Source organism: Pomacea canaliculata, linkage group LG12, assembly GCF_003073045.1.
Source record: "Pomacea canaliculata isolate SZHN2017 linkage group LG12, ASM307304v1, whole genome shotgun sequence".
NCBI lineage: Eukaryota > Metazoa > Mollusca > Gastropoda > Architaenioglossa > Ampullariidae > Pomacea > Pomacea canaliculata.
Genome location: NC_037601.1, coordinates 4,955,280 through 4,975,272, shown reverse-complemented (window position 1 = coordinate 4,975,272; position 19,993 = coordinate 4,955,280). Strand labels below are relative to the sequence as shown.

Below are 19,993 nucleotides of genomic sequence, written 5' to 3'. Positions count from 1 at the left end.
TTAGTTCTTATGCACCCGATTCTATAAATGGGTATAGTTCAATATCTATATATAGTGCTTTCCATTGGTTATTTTGAGGCGAGTTCAATGCCCGTACCGCAGAGCTTTGTCACTATTGTTCTAGCACTGATAAGGTGCACACAGTTGAATGATCTTAAATTTGAAATGTCCTTACTAACGAAAGTTAGGTCGGAGGCTTATAACGATCTGAATGGATACCTGCGCATTACAAATAGACATCATCATCAGCAGCACCATACAGTCGGACTCAAACTGCTTACGTGTTAATTTTTTCTTGGTTGAACCTCAAACTACATCAATGGATGAATGAAGGTTTCAGTAATAATAATAATAATAATAATAATAATAATAATAATAATAATAATAATAATAATAATAATAATAATGGCTTTCTGTTGTTGTTTACATGTTTTGTGTGTTTCAATGCGTCAGTTGCGTCATCGCCGACGAAAATAAAATAGTCTGTGGAGGTTGCGTCACGTGTGACGTCAATTCAATTCACCCTACGACCGGAGACACAGTGAGTTGACTAGTAGAAGGCTAGACAAAACAACAAAAATAATAATAACAATAAGGCACGCACTACAACTGCAACATAAGTAAAGTAAACATCTTTGTTTTCACTAATGTTAGATTCCAACAAATCTTTGTTTTCACTGAGATCCAGCATCAATGTTGTCCTTCATACATTTAATTTGTTAGTCATACCATGTATATAGTATGTAAGCCTAGGTTATCAACATTTTCAGTTAACAAAACACAGTTTAGCTTAAAAGTATAATTATTGCAACATTTTTATTGATAAATGATTCACTTTTGGGGGCAGACGGCCTTTCGCCATCCATGATGCCAAAACTTTGTAACCCTCTTGTCTCTGGCGTCCATGACATTCCGCCTCAGATCTGTGTCCACAAGTGTAATTTTGTTTGTTTGTTTGATTTTTATTTATTTATTTTGCCTTCTTCAAAAAGGACTCACGGTTGTTAAAACGAAGTTATGACCGCTGCCCAGGCTAGATATCAACACACTTAATGAGGGGGATGCTTTACAATATTGGAAGGTAAGAGAACAAGAAGTATATTGACAAATAGAAACAGAAATAACTTAGTTTGATTCACATTTTAAAGGTTAAATGAAATACAAATGGAGGATAATAGTCAATACGAAAATCGACTTTCATCGGAACATTTTTATTGCAGGTTGGAAATGTTGAGGAAAGCATTCGTGTTATTAGTGGCCATCGTCAGTCTTTGCGTAGTTTTGCTGCTCTTTGCTGTCAAGAAAAATAACCTGTTTCCGTTTGACATCCTCGGGAAGAAAACACAAGAACAAAACGAATGGACGAAGAATTTTGTGCACACTAAAAGAACCGTCCCTATCCCGAAGGTGGATGCTGTCAACTGCACCAAGATCTGGAGAAACGACGAACAGGAACTGAGAGCTGCTCACGACTACCAACAGTCTCACGGGCGACAACCCACCAAGAATGTCCGCCATTACTTACAGGAGACAGCGAACTGCACGAGTTATCTCCTCAATGGAGGCTTCCTGTCAGCGTCGGTTGACGAGAACGAGTTGTCTTTCCCTCTGGCATTTAGCCTGATTGTGCACTCTAATGTCGAGCAGGTGTGTCTGTTAACAAAAGGGGTGTCCACTGCGATTTTTCATTAATTACTAAAATTAATATCGTCGTCGTCGTCTGTCGTCGTCATTTGTCGTCGTCCTCCTCATCAAAACCAAATGTGTGTGTATGTGTGTAGAGAGAGAAAAAATAGGGGTATACCTCTACCTATTAGTGAATAGAGTAAGAGTAATATATTCAATCATCATCGTCGTCGTCGTCATCATCATCATCCTCATCATCATCATTTTAACGCTGCACCTACTGTCGATGTCAGGTGGAGCGGCTGTTACGGGCAGTGTACTGCCCACACAACGTGTATTGCATCCACCCCGACAACAAGTCCAGCGACGACTTCCACTCCAGTCTGCGCTTCATCGCCGGTTGTCTTCCCAACGTCAACATCGTCGAGCGCCCCCTGAGTGTGGAGTGGGGCAAATACTCCGTGTTACAGGCGGTAAGCAATGTTGGGCAACCTACTGTTTCTGTCGTCTGAAGACAGTCCAGCAATATTGCTGTTAACATTGTGATTGATGGATGACAGGGAGTTCATTTTGAATACAGTTGAGAGTTATTTTAGCACAAGTGTCATTTTGAACCTGAAGGCATAGATAAACGCTTGACAAAGTAAAGCACACTTTTCAATATCTACCATGTGAACTTTTATCAATTTCCCATAATGGAAAGAGAAACTTCTTGCTCCACCATTTAGTCAAAGGACAAGTCACACTCTAGGATGTCTTCTCAAAAACTGTTGTGTGGTACACGTGACTAGTGCTAGAAATGCATTGACATACCCAAATAATTCGCAAGAAGTTTGCAATCATAGATTGCGTATAAAAAGATTATAATATATTATCCATGTGTGACCCTTGCTTTACAGGATGTCGAGTGCATGCGACTGCTGTGGCGACATCCTCGCAAGTGGCGATATTTTATCAACTTAACTGGTCAAGAGTTTCCTCTGAAGACCAACAAGGAGATCGTTCGCATTCTTCAAACCTTCCAGGGTGCGAATGACATCGCCGGGTGTCACGATAAGTGAGATAATCTTCCTCGAGCTGCTTTTAAAAAGGTCGGCGGGTTCCAGCCTGTAATAAGTCGAAGTTTGGATTTTGAAAGTACAGGCCCACCGAAATATCCGGCTATCTGTGTAGAAGTTTGGCATGAGCTTAGACAATAATTATAAAGAAAAAGAAAACAGTAATAAGCCAGACATAAAATGAACATTGGCAGTTGCTAAACACATTTTAGGAACATTGTTAGTCATACTTTAACGTTTTAACTGTCATCTTCTTGACCTCCTTGACCTCGTGCTTTTCAGAAAGTTCGACAGCCGTTGGCGGAGGTTTCTCCCGACACCCTATAATTTATCAGTAAGCAAAGGCTCCGTACACATCGTTGCGTCACGAGAGTATGTGGACTTCGTCATCAATAGTCGTGTAGCACGTGACTTTTACAAGTGGGTCGCCCCGACCCATATTCCCGACGAAACATTCTTCAGTACCATGAACTACAACCCGCAACTAGGCGTTCCAGGATCACACACGGGTGGGTAAAGGTATTGTGCTAGAGCACTCGATCTTTTTCACAGTTGTAAATGTTTTAACATCAGGTTCTCAACTTTCCCTGTACGGGAGAAGTTATACCCAAACAAACATGCAAGATTCAGCCAAGCTTGGACCAAGCTTGGGCCAAGCTGAATCTTGCGTGTTTGCTGGGACATTAGTATCAGTGTGTATGCACACACAAAGTAATATCTTTATATTTCCACTACACCCCCCCCCCACCACACACACTCACACAGACAAGATTTTGCGTCTACTATAATGACTTCTCAAATATGAACTTGATGTAGACAAAGATTTATTGCTAAGAGTGCAAGTGAATCTTTGAGCATGACAATACCTTGGTACTTATTTTGGTTTTATTTTTTTTATGAAAGGTGATGTTGATAACAAGACGAGAAGACATTTTCAACGTTACAAAGTCTGGCTATACGGTGTTAAGAACTACACGGGTGTGTGCGACGGCAAAGCTGTGCGGAATATCTGTCACTTCGGGGTGGGTGACGTCCCCCGCATGGTTGTCTCCCCTCACCTGTTCGCCAACAAGTTTTCCTACGACTACATGCCGCTGGCCTACGACTGTGTGGAGGAATGGTACTGGCACAAGGTTCACCTGGAGAACGTGGGGCAGGCGCCGGCACTGAACCTCACGCCATACCAGATGTCGACGATTGTGACGAAACGTTACAACGGACCCGTCAAGATCTGGGAGTGAGAGAGACAGAAAGTGTGTGGTGAGGTTAAAGACTATTAAAAATTTAATTTACATACCAATTTCGCCGAATATACTAGCTGAACACAAGGAAAGGCCTCTGGAGATGAAACACTGTCAAAGGCAACAAACTTCATAACTCACAACTTTGTGTCACATTGACCTCAGATGCAGGATTGAGGCTTGTGGAGGTAAAACAAACAAAAGTGTAAAACATGATCTTGACATCTTTGCTCTCACACCAAAGTCTGCGGGCTCACTATGTTGTCTGCCTTTTGCAGCAAGTGAGCAGTGTTTGTCTATGCTAAGAAAACTTCATTTTGTTTCTTTCTGCATGTGCATATTTCCTTTGAATACTTCTAACCCTGAGCACTTTAGATAATGAGCAGCATGGTGCTGAGTAGAATTAATAAATTGTATCGCATTGCACCAAGACTTTCCAAATTTGCAACATTTACCCAAGTAGTTAGCATTTGCAGCATGTTTCTGTGTATGTGTGCAGTGGTGGGTGCATTTAGACAGTTCTTTGATGAAGCTCAGATGTTACCTCCCTTGACACTGGCATAATTTTAAAAAAATAATTTATGTATAAAGCACAAAACCAGTCTCACTCTATATCGGATCAACCCTTTGCTGTCGCAATACTCTGCCATTGCTGTACATCGTGAATGTAGTTTATCTGAACAGCTCGCGGGACTTTAATATGACGCACGTGCAGTGCAGGGTCGGAGCCACGTGACAGGTGAACTTTGACGCACACGGCTCCGCCCTCTTTGATGTATTTAATTACGACGAACGTGCATTGCAGAGGAGGACTTGTGAGCACGTGACACGAGTCTTGTTGTTGCGGCTTGACAACGTCATATTCACCAGCCTCTCTGTGACGTCTTTTATTCTTGAGAATGACGTCCGAATGACGCACAGAGTCTGGTGACGAAGTGCACGAGAAGATTTGTGGTGAGGTCAGCAGACAGTCGTCTGCAGCAATGAAGACTAAACTGAGATTACATGGTAAGTCATGTTTGTACTCCAGTGTTCCTCTCTCTCTCTCTCTCGTGTGTGTGTGTCTACGCATTGCTGCCATAATATTACTGTTGTTACAAACTGTGTTATGTAACCATCCAACGGTTGTACAAAATGTCGTTACCAAGCAACGCGATGCCATGCAGTGTCGCCTTCCTTCAGCTCCAGCAGTCAGTTGTCTACTGTAGTGTCGCCCACAGACATGCGATGCTAGGCTTTTCCCGGAGCTCCGAAATGCGCTGTATTTTTAATAATGTAAAATTAAGGACTTCAGTTATATCGGTTTATACAGACAAACGTTAACATGTGATTAGCCGGACATGCGCACAAGCAGCGACTCCATGGAAATAAATGCATGACATATTGCCAGCAAATGTTCCAGGACTTTAGCAAACAGTACTCCACTTGTTAACCACAGTCTATTTAAAATTTAGCATTTGCAGACCATCACATAGTCTTCGTCATCGTCTCTTCCTCATTTTCATGAGATTTTTTAAAATTCTTTTTTTATGTTTGCAGTTTTAATCCTCTGCATCGTACTTCTTGTTCTTACCTGGAATGTGTTTAGAAGTCACCATCATCTTCTGGAGCTCGCGGTCTCTACCTTTCCTAGCCTTGAGAGCAGCAGCAAAAGCATCCAGTCAAGACGAACAGCCCACGACCATGATTCTTCCACCACCTTGTACCCGACAACTTCCATCCATCATATGTCCTCCAAGCCCGAAGATACATCTCTAAGCAAGAGAAATTCGGATCAGCCGACCACTGTGTCTAACCCCCCTAGTTCATGTGCTGGAGGCTGGGAATTCCAAAGCTCATCTACTATTTCCCCTGTCACAAACAACTCGACAACTTTCGCTTCGTTGAACAGCCTCAACGGGTCCAAGGTGATCTGCGGATCCTTCTCCTACAGGCTGGGAAATCAGATGTTTCAGTATGCTTCTCTTTTAGGCATTGCCCTCAAAACCAATAGGATACCGGTCTTTTTGAAGACTTCTTCTCTTTTATACGATGTGCTGCGTAATACCTCGATAATTGACAATTCTCTCAAATACTCAAATCAGTGCAACGAGAACTCCATATTGGAGCCCGTATGTTGCAAATTTTTTCCGCGGTTCTTCGAGCTGGATCCAAACAAGAATTATAGGATTGGAACCTTCCTCCAGTCGTGGCGATACTTCTTTGAACACGAAGCGGAAATACGCGAAGCGCTGAAGTTCAAGGACTCTGTAGTGTCCCAGGCTCGGAAGGTGGTTGACAGCCTCCGACAGAAATACAACCGCACGCTGACAGGCGTCCACGTACGAAGGGGAGACTATCTGACAAAGGGTCATGGATATAAGGCAGCTCCTTTAGAATATCTTTTGCACGCCATGGATTACGTCCGAAAACGGTTCGGTGACGTCACTTTTGTTGTCTCCTCGAATGACGTCCCATGGTGCCAGGAACAGTTTGCAAACACAAGTGACGTCACTGTGCTGTCGGCCAATTCAACGCCTGCTGTTGACATGATGACTCTGGCGTCACTGGATCACATGATCATGACGGTGGGCACGTACGGGTGGTGGGCTAGTTTTCTGAACCCTGGGGTCACCGTCTACTACCGAGACTTTGTACATCCGGGTACACCTCTATCAAAGCAGTTCAGCCCAAGTGGAACGGACCACTACTGTCCAGTGTGGATTTCTTTGTCGTGAATGACAGCGTCATCGTCATCGGTAGTGTTGACAACAGGTGTGTGTTTACTTGAATGTGTTGTGTGGTGGTGAGACAGTCACAGCGTAGAGTCAGGTCTGTGGGACTGTCGCCGGTGCTGATGTTGGTAAGTTTTAGAGAAATGAGCGGCCAGGGTAGGAGGTACTAGTGCGCTATAAATAGACTTCTGCACGTGTGAGCGCTCATTGTGTGTGAACGCTCACTGTATATATGTGTGAGCGCGCGCTGAAGGCACACGTGTCTGTCACTGTAGAGAGTTTATCATCATGGTTGTCATCAGCTCCCCCTGTGGTTGTTGAAAGTGCTGATCAGACAAGTCACTCTCACCTTCTGCTATGAACAGAGGACTTACAAATGTATACAGGTGATACAAACATATATTTCTCTGATAGAAACCATCAAGAAAATTACATCAAGGAACTGATACAATGATGCTCGTGCTTTCATTTGTCTTCCTTTATATCTCATTGCTTCCCCCGATGACTTTATTGAATTAATCAAGTTGACGGTTTGTTTAGAGATTATTTGTCATCATCACAACTTTGTGCTTTTGTCCCATGCATTCTGCTGCGTCTAATGGGATTTTGTAATAAACTTTACTGCTCATTAAACACTTTTAAATTTCTGTTTGTTTACTCACTTGTGCCTCAGTAGCCAGTGGTAGTAAGACATAAGAGGTCAAACAATCCTCAGTAAAAACCACCAACACTGTCTACCTTGTCATCAACTCACCCTGATAGCAGTCACTGTGGTGCTCCAGATACTTCAGTGCTACAGAGACAGGGAGATGTGTCTCCACGTCAACACATGCACACAACATCGATGTTGAACCTGTTGTCATCGGTGTCTTGTGTCTCACGTAATCAATAAACAAACAAGGACATTGGCTAAGCTTAGTCAGTGTGTACCAAACAAATAAACGGGTTTATTGGCCTCTTTGCTACTAGAGATGAAATGTAGAAAGTAAGATGTTAGACAAACAGCTGGTGGGCAGAGGGGGGAGACTGGTAGATGTAAGGGGGATTGTTAACCTACCCGTGTGTCTGTGTGTCTTCATGCAGACATAAATACAATTTTTATAATAAGTTAAATATTACAAAAAGGAATAAGAACTGCTGATAAAGATAAGAAATGTCCACAAGGGTACTCTGGTTTCCTCACCCCCCCAACTCGCTGCAAGGTGGAAGCACTTTCCTACTAGATAGACCAACCAACCATCACTTTTTTACCTTCATTTCTTGCTTCCTTTATATGTCACGACAAGGTAGGCAGACGTGTGTGGAAAGCTGTAAATGTTGTGTGCATTAATATTCACCGAGGGAAAGAATGTAGCATCAATATGAAATTCAATTAAATCAATCTTCGATGACTTTGTTGATGAAACCTTTACAAGCGCACACAAGGAAAAATAAGGTAAAGAGAGAAAGATGGTGGAGACAGACAGAAGGAGGGGCAGGGTTTAATGTGAAACCATTATTATTTGTGGATAATGGTTAACTGGCGACATAGTAACAAAACCAAAATACAGACATTCCAATGAGCAAGACATCCCACTCCACTGCTACATAAATACTGCACACACATATGAGGTCAGTACAACCATCTCTACAGTTTCCTGCCTTACTTCCACAGTATAAAAACAAACATGACCCCTGACCTCGATATCACTGTGTCGCTATTTTGTGAAAGTGAGAATGAAACTAGTTCAGGCGCTTGGGTAAACTACTGTGAGCGCTAGACATGGCAATAAAATAGTCAAAAGAAACAACGCACGCAGAGAACTCACACACACAGGCACACACACACACAGGCACACACACTCTCGTCACTCGTCGAGAGCACGAAGGCACAGATTGAAGGTTTGAGTTGTATCAGGGGTGAGATGATGACGAATGCCATTGATCCTACGAAGCTCAAGGTAAGCAAAGCTCCAGACATGACAAATACCCTCAGTACCTATACATAATACACTAATGCCCTCAGTACGTATACATAATACACTAATGCCCTCAGTACTTATACATACTGCACTAAAACACTCAGTAATTGTAGACTAGACGCAAATACCCTCAGTTCTTATATATAATACACTATCTAATACCTTCAGTACTTGTAGACTAGACACTAATACCCTCAGTACTTATAAATAATACACTAATACCCTCATTACTTATAAATAATATACTTATACCCTCAGTACTTGTAGACTAGACACTAATACCCCAGTACTTATACATAATACACTAATACCCTCAGTACTTGTGGACTAGACAATAATATACTCAGTACTTAATACATACTACACTAATACCCCCAGTACTTATACATAATACACTAATACCCCCAGTACTTATACATAATACACGAATACCCCCAGTACTTATACATACTACACTAATACCCCCAGTACTTATACATAATACACGAATACCCCCAGTACTTATACATACTACACTAATACCCCCAGTACTTATACATACTACACTAATACCCCCAGTACTTATACATAATACACTAATACCCTCAGTACTTATACATAATACACTAATACCCTCAGTACTTGTAGACTAGACACTAATACACTCAGTACGTATATATAATACACTAATAGCCTCAGTACTTGTAGACTAGACACTAATACCCTCAGTACTTAATACATAATACACTTATTCCCTCAGTACCTGTAGACTAGACACTAATACCCCAGTACTTATACATAATACACTAATACCCTCAGTACTTGTAGACTACAATTGAATCCTTCAAGTCTGTACTGAAAATGCACCTTTTCCTTGAGCATCACTCCTCACACAATCCACACTTACTTCAGCAGGACTGTGCGTCGTTAGTACTACTATTGCTTATTCTTCTGTCCCACCACGAGCTAACAACCCTATATATATATTAATATATATGTCCTTGGTCCCTCGTGTGCTGTCCCTGTCCTAAGTGTGAGTATGCGCTATACAATTGTTATACACGAGTATCTCTAACTATAAAAACTGACCTTAACCCTGGAGCTGGTGAGTAAAGACATACCACGGAGGTCTTGCTTTGTTGTCCTGCTGTGAGTGACATCACAAAGAGTTTGGTATGCTTATAGCTGCTGCTGAGGACGACGACTATGATGATAATTTCTGTTTTAAAAAACACGCATGGATGGACGAGAATTCAACATTTTGCAAGTTTGTCCACGCGAATTATTGTGGCGGTCTTACTGTAAGTGCGAGAGATGGATGGGTCAATCTTGATGAAAAAGTACAACTTTAAGAGAGAAAAGTTGCTAAAACTGGGGAGGTAACTCCTCCCTGGCTGCACTTTTGTTCAAGTAAAAACAAAAAAAAAAAATCGGATTGCAAAAGGTTGTTTTCTAACAATAAATGACTTAAACACAACTTCTGGCCGCCTCACGAAGACCGCCAATTGTTGGGGGAAACAGTCTCAGATCCTCTAGGTAGGCCACCCGTCAGACAAACGATAGATACCCCTAGTGAAATTGAAGCAGCAATCGAATCGTCGAATCGACGTGGGTCGCTTTCTCCAGTGTTATAGGTACTGAATAAATCAGTTACTACGCTGCTGATAAACTTGTTCACTTGTTGTCTATTTGATTTTAGTGACAAATCTCCCTGTCTCTGTAGCACTGAAGTATCTGGAGCACCACAGTGACTGCTATCAGGGTGAGTTGATGACAAGGCAGACAGTGTTGGTGGTTTTTACTGGTGATTGTTTTACCTCTTATGTCTTACTACTACCGGCTACTGAGGCACAAGTGAGTAAACGAACAGAAATTTGAAAGTGTTTAATGAGCAGTAAAGTTTATTACAAAATCCCATTAGCCGCAGCAGAATGCATGGGTGCAAAAGCACAAAGTTGTGATGATGACAAATAATCTCTAAAGAAACCGTGAACTTGACTAATTCAATAAAGTCATCGGGGGAAGCAATGAGATATAAAGGAAGACAAATGAAAGCACGAGCATCATTGTATCAGTTCATAGCAGAAGGTGAGAGAGTCACTTGTCTGATCAGCACTTTCAACAACCACAGGGGGAACTGATGACAACCCTGATGATAAGCCCTCTACAGTGACAGACACTTGTGCCTTCCGCGCGCGCTCACACATATATACAGTGAGCGTTCACTCACAATGAGCACTTACAGACGCAATGAGCGCTCATACATACACAATGAGCGTTCATATACCACAATAAGCTTTCAAATATACACACAATGAGCGCTCACTCCCACACACAATGAGCATTTGCACACACAATAAGCGCTCACAATTTCTCTTGCTTAGAGATGTATCTTCGGGCTTTGAGGACATATGATGGATGGAAGTTGTCGGGTACAAGGTTGTCGAAGAATCATGGTCGTGGGCTGTTCCTCTCGACTGGATGCTCTTGCTGCTGTTCACAAGGCTAGGAAAGGTGAGCTCCAGAAGATGATGGCGTCTTCTAAACACATTCCAGGTAAGAACAAGAAGTACGATGCAGGGGATTAAAACTGCAAACATGAAAAAAAGAATTTAAAAAAATCTCATTAAAATGGGGAAGTGACAATGACGAAGACTATGTGAAGGTCGTGTACAGTGATTTAGGGGAGACAACGGGTCTGTGTGTGTAGCAAGTAATATTCAAGCTGACTGGTCCTTTGTGACTGTCTTTGACTTCTTCACAGTAAGTGTATGACATCGCTATCTACATATCATCATCGTCGTCGTCGTCGTCGTTGTTGTTGTTGCTGCTGCAGCAGATGCTTTCTAACACAGCTTACACACTGCAGTCAACAGAACTCATTTTATAATATGAGCAATAAATAAATACCGTGATGCGTAATGCTGTGTAACGCTGTGTAATGCTCGGGTAATGACAGAGAACAAACATGTTTTATATGCTCTACACCTGTAAGATTTGGAAATTATATTATTGTTGATTATTATATTATTCTGTTATTATATTATTTGAGATCTCACTATAACTAAACAGTAGTCAAATAGTAATAATCAAATACAGAATATTTATGTAACACAAATGGAAATAAATAAAAACTCACAAACACACACGGACACACATTTCTCATAAAATCTCGCCTTATCTTCAAGAAATCACTTGCAGACATTCCATGCCACCAGGGTTATGGTTCACTAAACAGACTTACTAGTAAAAGTTTTTGTTTATATACATTTACAGGCCTTTCAGAATCGAGGATGCTGAGAGAGAATTTCCTGAAGGCGTTGTAGAAAGATGAGGTCTGCAAGATCAAGACAAATCGCAGGAGAAGGAAGAGTTCAAGGAGAAGCTGGCAGGAGAGGGAGAGGCTCTACCTGTTGAACATTTACTCCAGCAGTTTGTAAGTGAGGTGCAGCACGGAGGGATAATAGTTTTGGCTCTTTGGCTGAGAATGAAACAGCACGGTAGGTAGAGTGTCCAGGATGAGCTTTTAAACGACAAACATGGGATAGAATGAGCTTCAGACGGCGAGGACAAAGTGGGGCTCATCAGCTTCTTTGTACAAACTGTGTACACGAGTGGTGCGAAAGGCACAGATGAGGAGTCCATGATGATGAATGGGATCAAGAACGTTGAGGTAGGACTCTCACAGCCACAGATGATGGAGCAAAAGTTTACCTTGGAGCGGATCAGGGCACGAGACAGTTGGCGGTCAAAGATGACCCCAAGAAATGGCTGGGCCACTGTAGGTACCGTGCCGGTGACAGAGATAGGTCTGGAAACATACCTCGCAGTTTGCAAAAGTGAATGCATACACACTTTGTAGGAGAGAATTCGAAGGTGTTTTCGGTCTCCCACTAATCAGTTAACGTTTGTCTGTATAAACCGATATAACTGAAGTCCTTAATTTTACATTATTAAAAATACAGCGCATTTCAGAGCTCCGGGAAAAGCCTGGCATCGCATGTCTGTGGGCGACACTACAGTAGACAACTGACTGCTGGAGCTGAAGGAAGGCGACACTGCATGGCATCGCGTTGCTTGGTAACGACCTTTGGTACAACCTTTAGATGGTTACATCACAGAGTTTGTAACAACAGTAATATGATGGCAGCAATGCGTAGACACACACACACACGAGAGAGAGAGAGAGAGGAACACTGGAGTACAAACATGACTCACCAGGAAATCGCAGTTTAGTCTTCATTGCTGCAGACGACTGTCTGCTGACCTCACCACAAATCTTCTCGTGCACTTCGTCACCAGACTCTGTGCGTCATTCGGACAACGTCATTCTCAAGAATAAAAGAATTCATAGAGAGGCTGGTGAATATGACGTTGTCAAGCCGCAACAACAAGACTCGTGTCACGTGCTAACAAGTCCTCCTCTACAATGCACGTTCGTCGTAATTAATTACATCAAAGAGGGCGGAGCCGTGTGCGTCAAAGTTCACCTGTCACGTGGCTCCGACCCTACACTGCACGTGCGTCATATACAAATATTATTAGAAACTGCTCTTTGCTTGCAGTTATTAAATTTAATACAGATCTTTTGACCAAAAAGAAACATTTAGTTTACACAAATCCTGATTTTTTTTCTCATGTTTTGGGGCAGAAAAGAGGAGATGCTGCTTATTACAGATTTCTTTGCTTGACAGTTTTGAACTCAGGGTAGCTGGTTGTACAAAACTCTAATGTTTCTGTTGATCCGTTATAGTTCATTGGATGATGCTAATGAACACAAGGCTGTCTTCCTTCTGTAATGCTCTCTAAACACTTGTACACAAGCCTTTTTAGTTTTAAGGGAACCCTGGTCAGTTTTTGGTGCAGACTTTAATTATGGATATTTTCCTGTTCCACTTGTTACCACCTAAAAAGTATGTATTGACGGGAGTTGGCCTCCTTGATTTGCTCTAAGACTAGGAGTCGGACTAGAACTCACACAGTTTGGCGGGTAAATCACGTGACTCAAGCAGACAAGTCCCTGTGGGACCCCAGGGTATGCTTGCCTAGTGAGCATTGTAAGATTAGGGTCCCTGCCATCCAGCCAGGCATGTAAAAGGCGACTAAAGTGGACACCTCACCTTGTAACGATTCGCGATCACGGCGAATGTTATTTTTCTTATTCTAGTTGTTTATTGTCTACGATACCAGGGGAAAGCAGTCACGCCATGTGCTCCGCCAGCAGACAGCAGACCTCTCCAGAGTCGCCCTAGGATGGACTCCAGACGACCGAGGAAAACAAGGCCGTCCAAAGGAAGCTTGGAGAAAAACAATGGAAAGGGAGATGAAGGGAAAGGACTGGACATGGGGTCACCTGGAGCGGGTTTCAGCCGATCGACATCGGTGGCGGACTCTAGTTGAGGATTTATGTGCAACCTGATGCATGAAGAGGAATAGATAGATAGGGTTATCAGTGTAATAATGTAACGAATTAAACACAACCTTTGACTGAACACAGGCTATTTTGCCTGTCGCAATTAACTTTATGAAGCCTTTCATAGTGTTTAAAGTTGAATTAGCCCCAGAACAAGTTTCGTAGCTTCCAAAGATTGAAGCGAAATGTTTTTACTTCGAGCAGTCTACCCAGCTCGCTGACGTCACGCTTCCCGAAGGTTCCCGAAGTTTTTCCCTTCATTGCGACTTTTGCGAAAAATAAATCAGCTAACGGGGCCTGATTGTGTGTGTAAGAGAGAGAGGTGAGCAGTGTGTGTGGTGTGTGAGTGAAAATGATAAAGAGAGAGAAACACGAGTTCTCAAGACATCATCAATGCCCTGTCTACAGAGCTGCGGGGTGATGATGTTTATGGCGATGGAGGGATGTAACTTTAACTATCTCTCACCAAATTCAAACTTCATAAACAAACCCCTTAGAAAGAAATTTCACTTTCGATCACTCAGTAGAATCCCACGATGACTTTTCTTTATTTCCCAAACGCTATGAGAAAAAGTAAAACTGTTTTTTTAAACATCCAACTAGCGCTCAAAAGAAAAAAAGGTATTGAAAATTATATCAAAAACAAACAAAAAGGTGCAAAATATAAAGAGAACAAATGATTCAAAATGTACAAACGTAGTCATTATTTCTGCTTAATATTTATGTTGTGTTGAAGTACGTAAAGTAAAGAAATGATTTAAAATGTACAAATGTGTTCATTCCTGTTGGTTAGTATTTATATTATGTTCATGTAAGTCATAAAGCTGATACAAAATATTAATGATTTATTTCTTCTGTCATTGTGGTTGGTTTCTTCAGTTTCTGCCTTTAATAATGATAATTATTTGTAAAGCATTATGAGTCTGCTCATAAGGCTGGGATATGGGTGAAATAAAGGGACTTAATTATTTTTAAAATTTATTTTACTTCTGCTCAAGAACGACAACTTGTGCTTGTATACTAAACGTAAGCCACGTAGCTCAATATTAATATGAAGAAAAATAATAAAATAATAAAATAAAAAATAATAAATACCAGACGATTCAAATGTATGTTTGAAGTGAGAAATGTCAGACCTGTGGAGAGTAACAGAGTTAAAATCCACGCAAACTGGTGTAAACTAAACATGATTACTGTGGGTGTAACATAAATAGCAACTGTCAAACAGTATAACAATATTCCGTTTTGCCATTATCATCTTGTGGAAAATTGTTTAAGCTGTTCTTAAATATTACTGTATCAACACATCATTAGTGACACTAAATGCAGTGATTAGTTACATTTTTAGTGTAAATAATGAAACGTAAATCGCGAAGAACCAGCCACGTGCAGGTGTTCTACGTTGTACAAGTCTACTTCATTATTCTTATTTAATTTTTTTTTAAATATGCTTTAATGAAACTACCACCACTTAGCCTTAAAATCACAGAGTTATATCACTAAAAATTGTCGCTACAGTTGCATGACAGAGGCGAGAGATTCGTTCGACAAGAAGTCCAAGTCGACCTCATTGGTCCACGTGACTCCACTGGACGGGGCGAGGTTACTACTTGTTATATCGAGAAAAACTAGTAATGAGAACTATGTAGTAGACACTTAGTCCCCAGGTGAGGAGTCCAAAGAAGAGGGCGAGGCCGAAGAAAATCCACACGATGCTGATGGAATGGCGGGCCTGATCGAACTTGTTCTCCAGGACGTGCAGGCGGGCCTGTGAACAGATGTGAACACGGACTGTGGTCAGCAGCAGACGTCAGACATTCAGTGGTTAACACGCGATGTAAAGCATGCTGTGGTTAAAAACACTTGTAAAAATATATCCTAGCTTAAACCCACATGACAACCTACCCAGACACGTGAAAACATACATGGTTAACAAACTTCGTGGATATGACATTTTTAACGACATAATAACAACATGTGGTGACAGCAAATAACACGTGAAAGCATTCCGGGGTTAGCAACACATTAAAACATTCTGTGGCTAAATTTACCCAGAACAACACACGTGAAAATTTCCTTATAATCATCAACAAACGGCAGAATCAACAACAATGACAGCAACACCGTCAACAGAAGCAATAATCGAAGTGCACGAAGCAGCCACCAGAAAAATAATAAAACATATGTAAACATAATATTTGGGAAATTTCATTGGTGGGGGTAAATCACGTGATGTACCTTCCAGGCGACGAGGATGCCGGCAATGCCACAGACGAAGCAACAGAAGATGGTGCTGAGAACCGACATCACCAGAGAACAAGTGGTTGCTGGCTTCGTTACAGTCACGACAGGCTGAGTCACCTGCCACAATGAAAATAAAGAAGTTCATAGGTTAAAGGATTCAGGTGGTCATGTTTTCTCATTCCCCTATGTGTGTGTTTAGATGCAAAAAAAAACAACTTAAAAACAAAACTTAAAACTGTGCTTTATTGGAGAAAAATTATTGAAATAATTTAATAAAGAATATAATAAAATAATATCTGACTGGAACATTTGTAAAAAGAAAATGTTAGTAATGAGCGTAGTATTGTTAAATGTTGAGCTTAGTAATCGTTTATGCCTTAATTTAAAGTTTTACAATGTTCTAAGGACAACACCCAAACTGTAAAAGTAATGAAATAAAAACATGGAAACCATACTATCTGATTAATTGTGAACTGAGACGACTCCGGGTATACATTTTTATCATTACAGAATTGGGTGAAAACAAAAATGTTATGTAATATGATAAAAAGCTTTTTAATTAAGGGAAGAGGGAGTTTGAATTTTAAAAGCCTCTCATTAAGATCATTAGGATTGGGACTTGTCTCTAGACATCACACTAGTACTCGTTTCTTAAGTCATCCATATTCTTTGAGCTTAATTTATTTTAATTTCATTAGTTTTAATTAATTTTATTAGTGTTCCGTGAGTGCAAACAATTAAGCTAAAGTCTCTAAAGTACATCAAATTAATGCAGATGTGTGTGCAGTGGATTTTTTTTTTCTTCTTCTCCTTTTCTTTTTCTTTTAAAGAAAGGTCTAAGGACAGAACACCCAAGCATTACACATGCGGGCCCGGGTACACCAGACCCCCCTGTCCCCCCCCCTCTCGTCAGGCCTGTGTTTGTGGCACAAAGATTAATGTTCTCATAAACTCCAGAAAAATTCAATACAATCCTGTTATTGTCACAAAGGTGCTATTGTGCTCTATGATGACAGGATGTGGAAGTTGTTCCAAGAACTCACCATGACTGTGGGGTGGGGCTGCACCACGTGCATTCCCATGAAGTTGTGTGTGTTGATGGGTGCGCCTCCGGTGTGGGGATGGGCCATCGGGTAGTACTGAGGGGGTGGCGTGTCCGCCATCGACACTGTAAGAAATGTTAGACACAGTGGTAACAATCTTTCGACTCTTAACATTAGTAAAAACTGTGAAAAGGAATCGAAGGTTTTCTCTAATACTACCGTGTTGCCCGAAAATAAGACCGGGTGATATTAATGTTTCTTTCACAAGGTCTTATTTTCAGAGGCTCTCATTTCTTTATGTACATTTATTTTAATACAGTTGTCTCATCTTCTTCTGGAACATCTTCATAACTCATAATCTTATTTATTTCTATCATAATATCATTACTTTATGATGGTGGATATCTGAGGCAGGGCTTATATCACGAGAATCTGGAAAAATAATTGTAGGGCTTATTTTTGGGTTGGGTATTTTTTTTTCTTTTTTTTTTGTGAAACACAGAACTACAGACTTTCCCATTATACAAGGTACCCGTGATTTGGAAACATGTGAATCTTCAGTGGGAACAGTCACTCTGTCACTAAGAAATAAACAAATAAACAAAGCACAAGTGACATTTGTAAACACGTTGTCGAAATGTTTACTTTGAGACACACCCGATTCAAACATGGGATTCGGTACCCGACAAGTTAACAGTTTAAACTCACAATCGTAAATCTTTTCCTTCTACTTTCAGTTCATTGTCACTTCTGTGCACTTGTTTTTCAAAGACAGATAAGTGCAGCGAGTACCGATGTCAACAGGGTGTTATATTGCTGACCTTTAACCTCGGCTTTTATCGACCTAAAAATAGATGTTAGTGCGCCCGGAGAACCAGCGACCGTGTGTGGTGCATTTTGCATTCAAGCGTGAAGGAATTCAGAAGCACCTTCCATCTTATATCTCCTTTTCTTCCATGTGTGTGTGTGAGAGAGAGAGAAAGCTGCCTTAGGTTTTGTGTATCTATATCTGATATGTACTTGTGTGCTTTGTGTATGTTTGCATGTATTTATGTGTTAATCTGCGTACATGTGTGTGTGTGTGTGAGAAAAAAGAAATGTCTAAACAAAATATCAAACTAGAATATTTCATGAACACAATTTTCAAATAGTGTTACAACAAAGATATGCTGTTTGATAATGTTAGTATTATCATCACCCATCAACAACAAACTACAGACTCTTCTCTCACCTTTTGTCTCTCTGTTAGCCTGTGGAAGATTGGAGTCAGCAGCGGTGGCCATGTTGTTGCTGTTCGATCAACGACAAGTGAGTGTTGTACACAGTTGTGTCGTACCCGGATCTTTATCCCGGTGCTTGCGCAATACACTTCTAAACCGGTGTTGCCCTAAATTTATTCCCCCTCTGGAGTCTATGAACCTGATATACCTACCGGAACTTCACGATAGAGAAACCTAGATTATATAACCATATAAGTTTAAAACTACCCCTCCTGCACCACATTTTACAATTTACTACAATTTAAAAATACATCACTACACTCTATTCATCCTTAGTGTAATTCTAGCACTAATCATGTCGCATTGTAACAGGAAGAAATAGAAAGTATACTGCCAAAGATAGAATATATATATAAACGCAGTCCTAGTGCACTACTTGGATTGTTTTGTTTCCATGTATTAAACACTGCTAAGGCTAAGTAATATGCAGATTAGTCAATAAGATAACAAAGTTTCCGGTGATATACATGATTTCCTTCCGGGTGGAGAATTGAAAGGGGTACTAAACAATGTGTTCTTTGAGAAGTGTTTACTCAGGCCTGTTTTTATCTCCTATTAAGGTTATCAGCATGTCCATAGAGCTACATGTCCGTAGCAGGGAGTGCTGGACTACGTCTACGTGGCTGTTTGGGTGTGCTCTGCTTTTATTCCTGATTACAGTTACCTAGAATGAGGACAGAGTTACATATCCGCACCAAGCCTAAAACAAAATACTTGGCAGGTTATTATGGTGCCAGTGGCAGTGGAGTGACAATGACAACTGAGGTTTGGCTTGCCGGCCCCTAATAACAACTCAGCATCCAGTCTTTAACCTTCTTTTGTAACCACGAACATACATGATCTTCTTCTACATTTCTAAACCTTAACCTAGAGGATACATTCGGGTTTTAGTTATTAACTCCTATAAGAAGTTGAAGAAGCAGAAGACAGAAGAAAGGGTGGTTCTTTGAGAATAGGTAGAAAAGCTTTATAATTGATGTCAACATGTAGACTGGGCAAAAAGAGGTTTTGTAAAAACGAAAGCATCACGTGACAAATATAATAAGTATGGAGACACCCCACACACCAAAACTACTTCCTCTTTCTTTACATCTGATTTTATTGCCCTCTTACTTAAGTCAGAATGTCTCCCGGGGCTGGGTGTTAGATAAGACCTCAAATGGCACTTTAGCTTTGTTATCATGGGGGCTGATCTAGGATGCCAATGGCACTTCACTATCGCCTCCAAACGTTTATTTTATGGAAATGACTGCCATCCTCTTTGATGACTCACCTCTACCTGCATGTTTATTGTCATGTATGTGTAGGTACACCAGACTTACAGCCGTCTTAAGCGACACTTAGGTGACCTTGTCTAGTATATCATCTTGTGTCACACACATACAGACCTCACTACACACATACAGACCTCACCACGCACACACACAGACCTCA

At 41.0% G+C, this 19,993-nt stretch overlaps 3 protein-coding genes and 1 long non-coding RNA gene across 7 annotated transcripts; 2 read left to right on the top strand and 2 right to left on the bottom strand.

Moving 5' to 3' along the window:
* Positions 1-524: 524 nt before the first annotated feature.
* LOC112553290 (beta-1,3-galactosyl-O-glycosyl-glycoprotein beta-1,6-N-acetylglucosaminyltransferase-like) lies at positions 525-4,351 on the top strand. The gene is made up of 7 exons (XM_025220405.1): positions 525-541; positions 993-1,081; positions 1,221-1,647; positions 1,920-2,099; positions 2,526-2,683; positions 2,967-3,193; positions 3,588-4,351. Exons 2-7 carry the CDS (start codon positions 1,053-1,055, stop codon positions 3,923-3,925), a joined length of 1,359 nt encoding a protein of 452 aa, XP_025076190.1. The 5' UTR covers positions 525-541; positions 993-1,052; the 3' UTR covers positions 3,926-4,351.
* Positions 3,801-13,093, bottom strand: LOC112553293. Of its 4 annotated transcripts, none has more exons than XR_003097001.1 (5): positions 12,798-13,093; positions 10,948-11,169; positions 5,070-5,184; positions 4,534-4,900; positions 3,803-3,915 (listed from the first exon to the last, which is right to left on the bottom strand). It is a non-coding gene; the product is annotated as an uncharacterized LOC112553293 (long non-coding RNA). The 4 variants fall into 4 exon arrangements; XR_003097003.1 differs by having other exon boundaries at positions 4,534-4,849; XR_003097002.1 differs by lacking the exons at positions 4,534-4,900; positions 5,070-5,184 and having other exon boundaries at positions 3,801-3,915; positions 12,798-12,942.
* LOC112553292 (galactoside 2-alpha-L-fucosyltransferase 2-like) lies at positions 4,808-7,262 on the top strand. The gene is made up of 2 exons (XM_025220406.1): positions 4,808-4,933; positions 5,465-7,262. The coding sequence occupies exons 1-2, from the start codon at positions 4,909-4,911 to the stop codon at positions 6,640-6,642; spliced, it is 1,203 nt and encodes a 400-aa protein (XP_025076191.1). The 5' UTR covers positions 4,808-4,908; the 3' UTR covers positions 6,643-7,262.
* A 1,421-nt stretch (positions 13,094-14,514) lies between the features above and the next one.
* Positions 14,515-18,667, bottom strand: LOC112577224. The gene is made up of 4 exons (XM_025260254.1): positions 18,511-18,667; positions 17,280-17,404; positions 16,231-16,353; positions 14,515-15,760 (listed from the first exon to the last, which is right to left on the bottom strand). The coding sequence occupies exons 1-4, from the start codon at positions 18,560-18,562 to the stop codon at positions 15,599-15,601; spliced, it is 462 nt and encodes a 153-aa protein (XP_025116039.1). The 5' UTR covers positions 18,563-18,667; the 3' UTR covers positions 14,515-15,598.
* Positions 18,668-19,993: the final 1,326 nt, after the last annotated feature.

Coding starts and splice junctions, on each gene's coding strand:
- LOC112553290 (XM_025220405.1), top strand. CDS start 1,053: ATGAGGGGGATGCTTTACAATATTGGAAG. Junction 1,082..1,220: donor ATGCTTTACAATATTGGAAG/GTAAGAGAACAA, acceptor TTTTTATTGCAG/GTTGGAAATGTTGAGGAAAG. Junction 1,648..1,919: donor TGCACTCTAATGTCGAGCAG/GTGTGTCTGTTA, acceptor TGTCGATGTCAG/GTGGAGCGGCTGTTACGGGC.
- LOC112553292 (XM_025220406.1), top strand. CDS start 4,909: ATGAAGACTAAACTGAGATTACATG. Junction 4,934..5,464: donor GACTAAACTGAGATTACATG/GTAAGTCATGTT, acceptor TTATGTTTGCAG/TTTTAATCCTCTGCATCGTA.
- LOC112577224 (XM_025260254.1), bottom strand. CDS start 18,562: ATGGCCACCGCTGCTGACTCCAATCTTCCACAGGCTAACAGAGAGACA. Junction 17,405..18,510: donor GGCTAACAGAGAGACAAAAG/GTGAGAGAAGAG, acceptor CATTTCTTACAG/TGTCGATGGCGGACACGCCA. Junction 16,354..17,279: donor AGCCCCACCCCACAGTCATG/GTGAGTTCTTGG, acceptor TCATTGTGGCAG/GTGACTCAGCCTGTCGTGAC.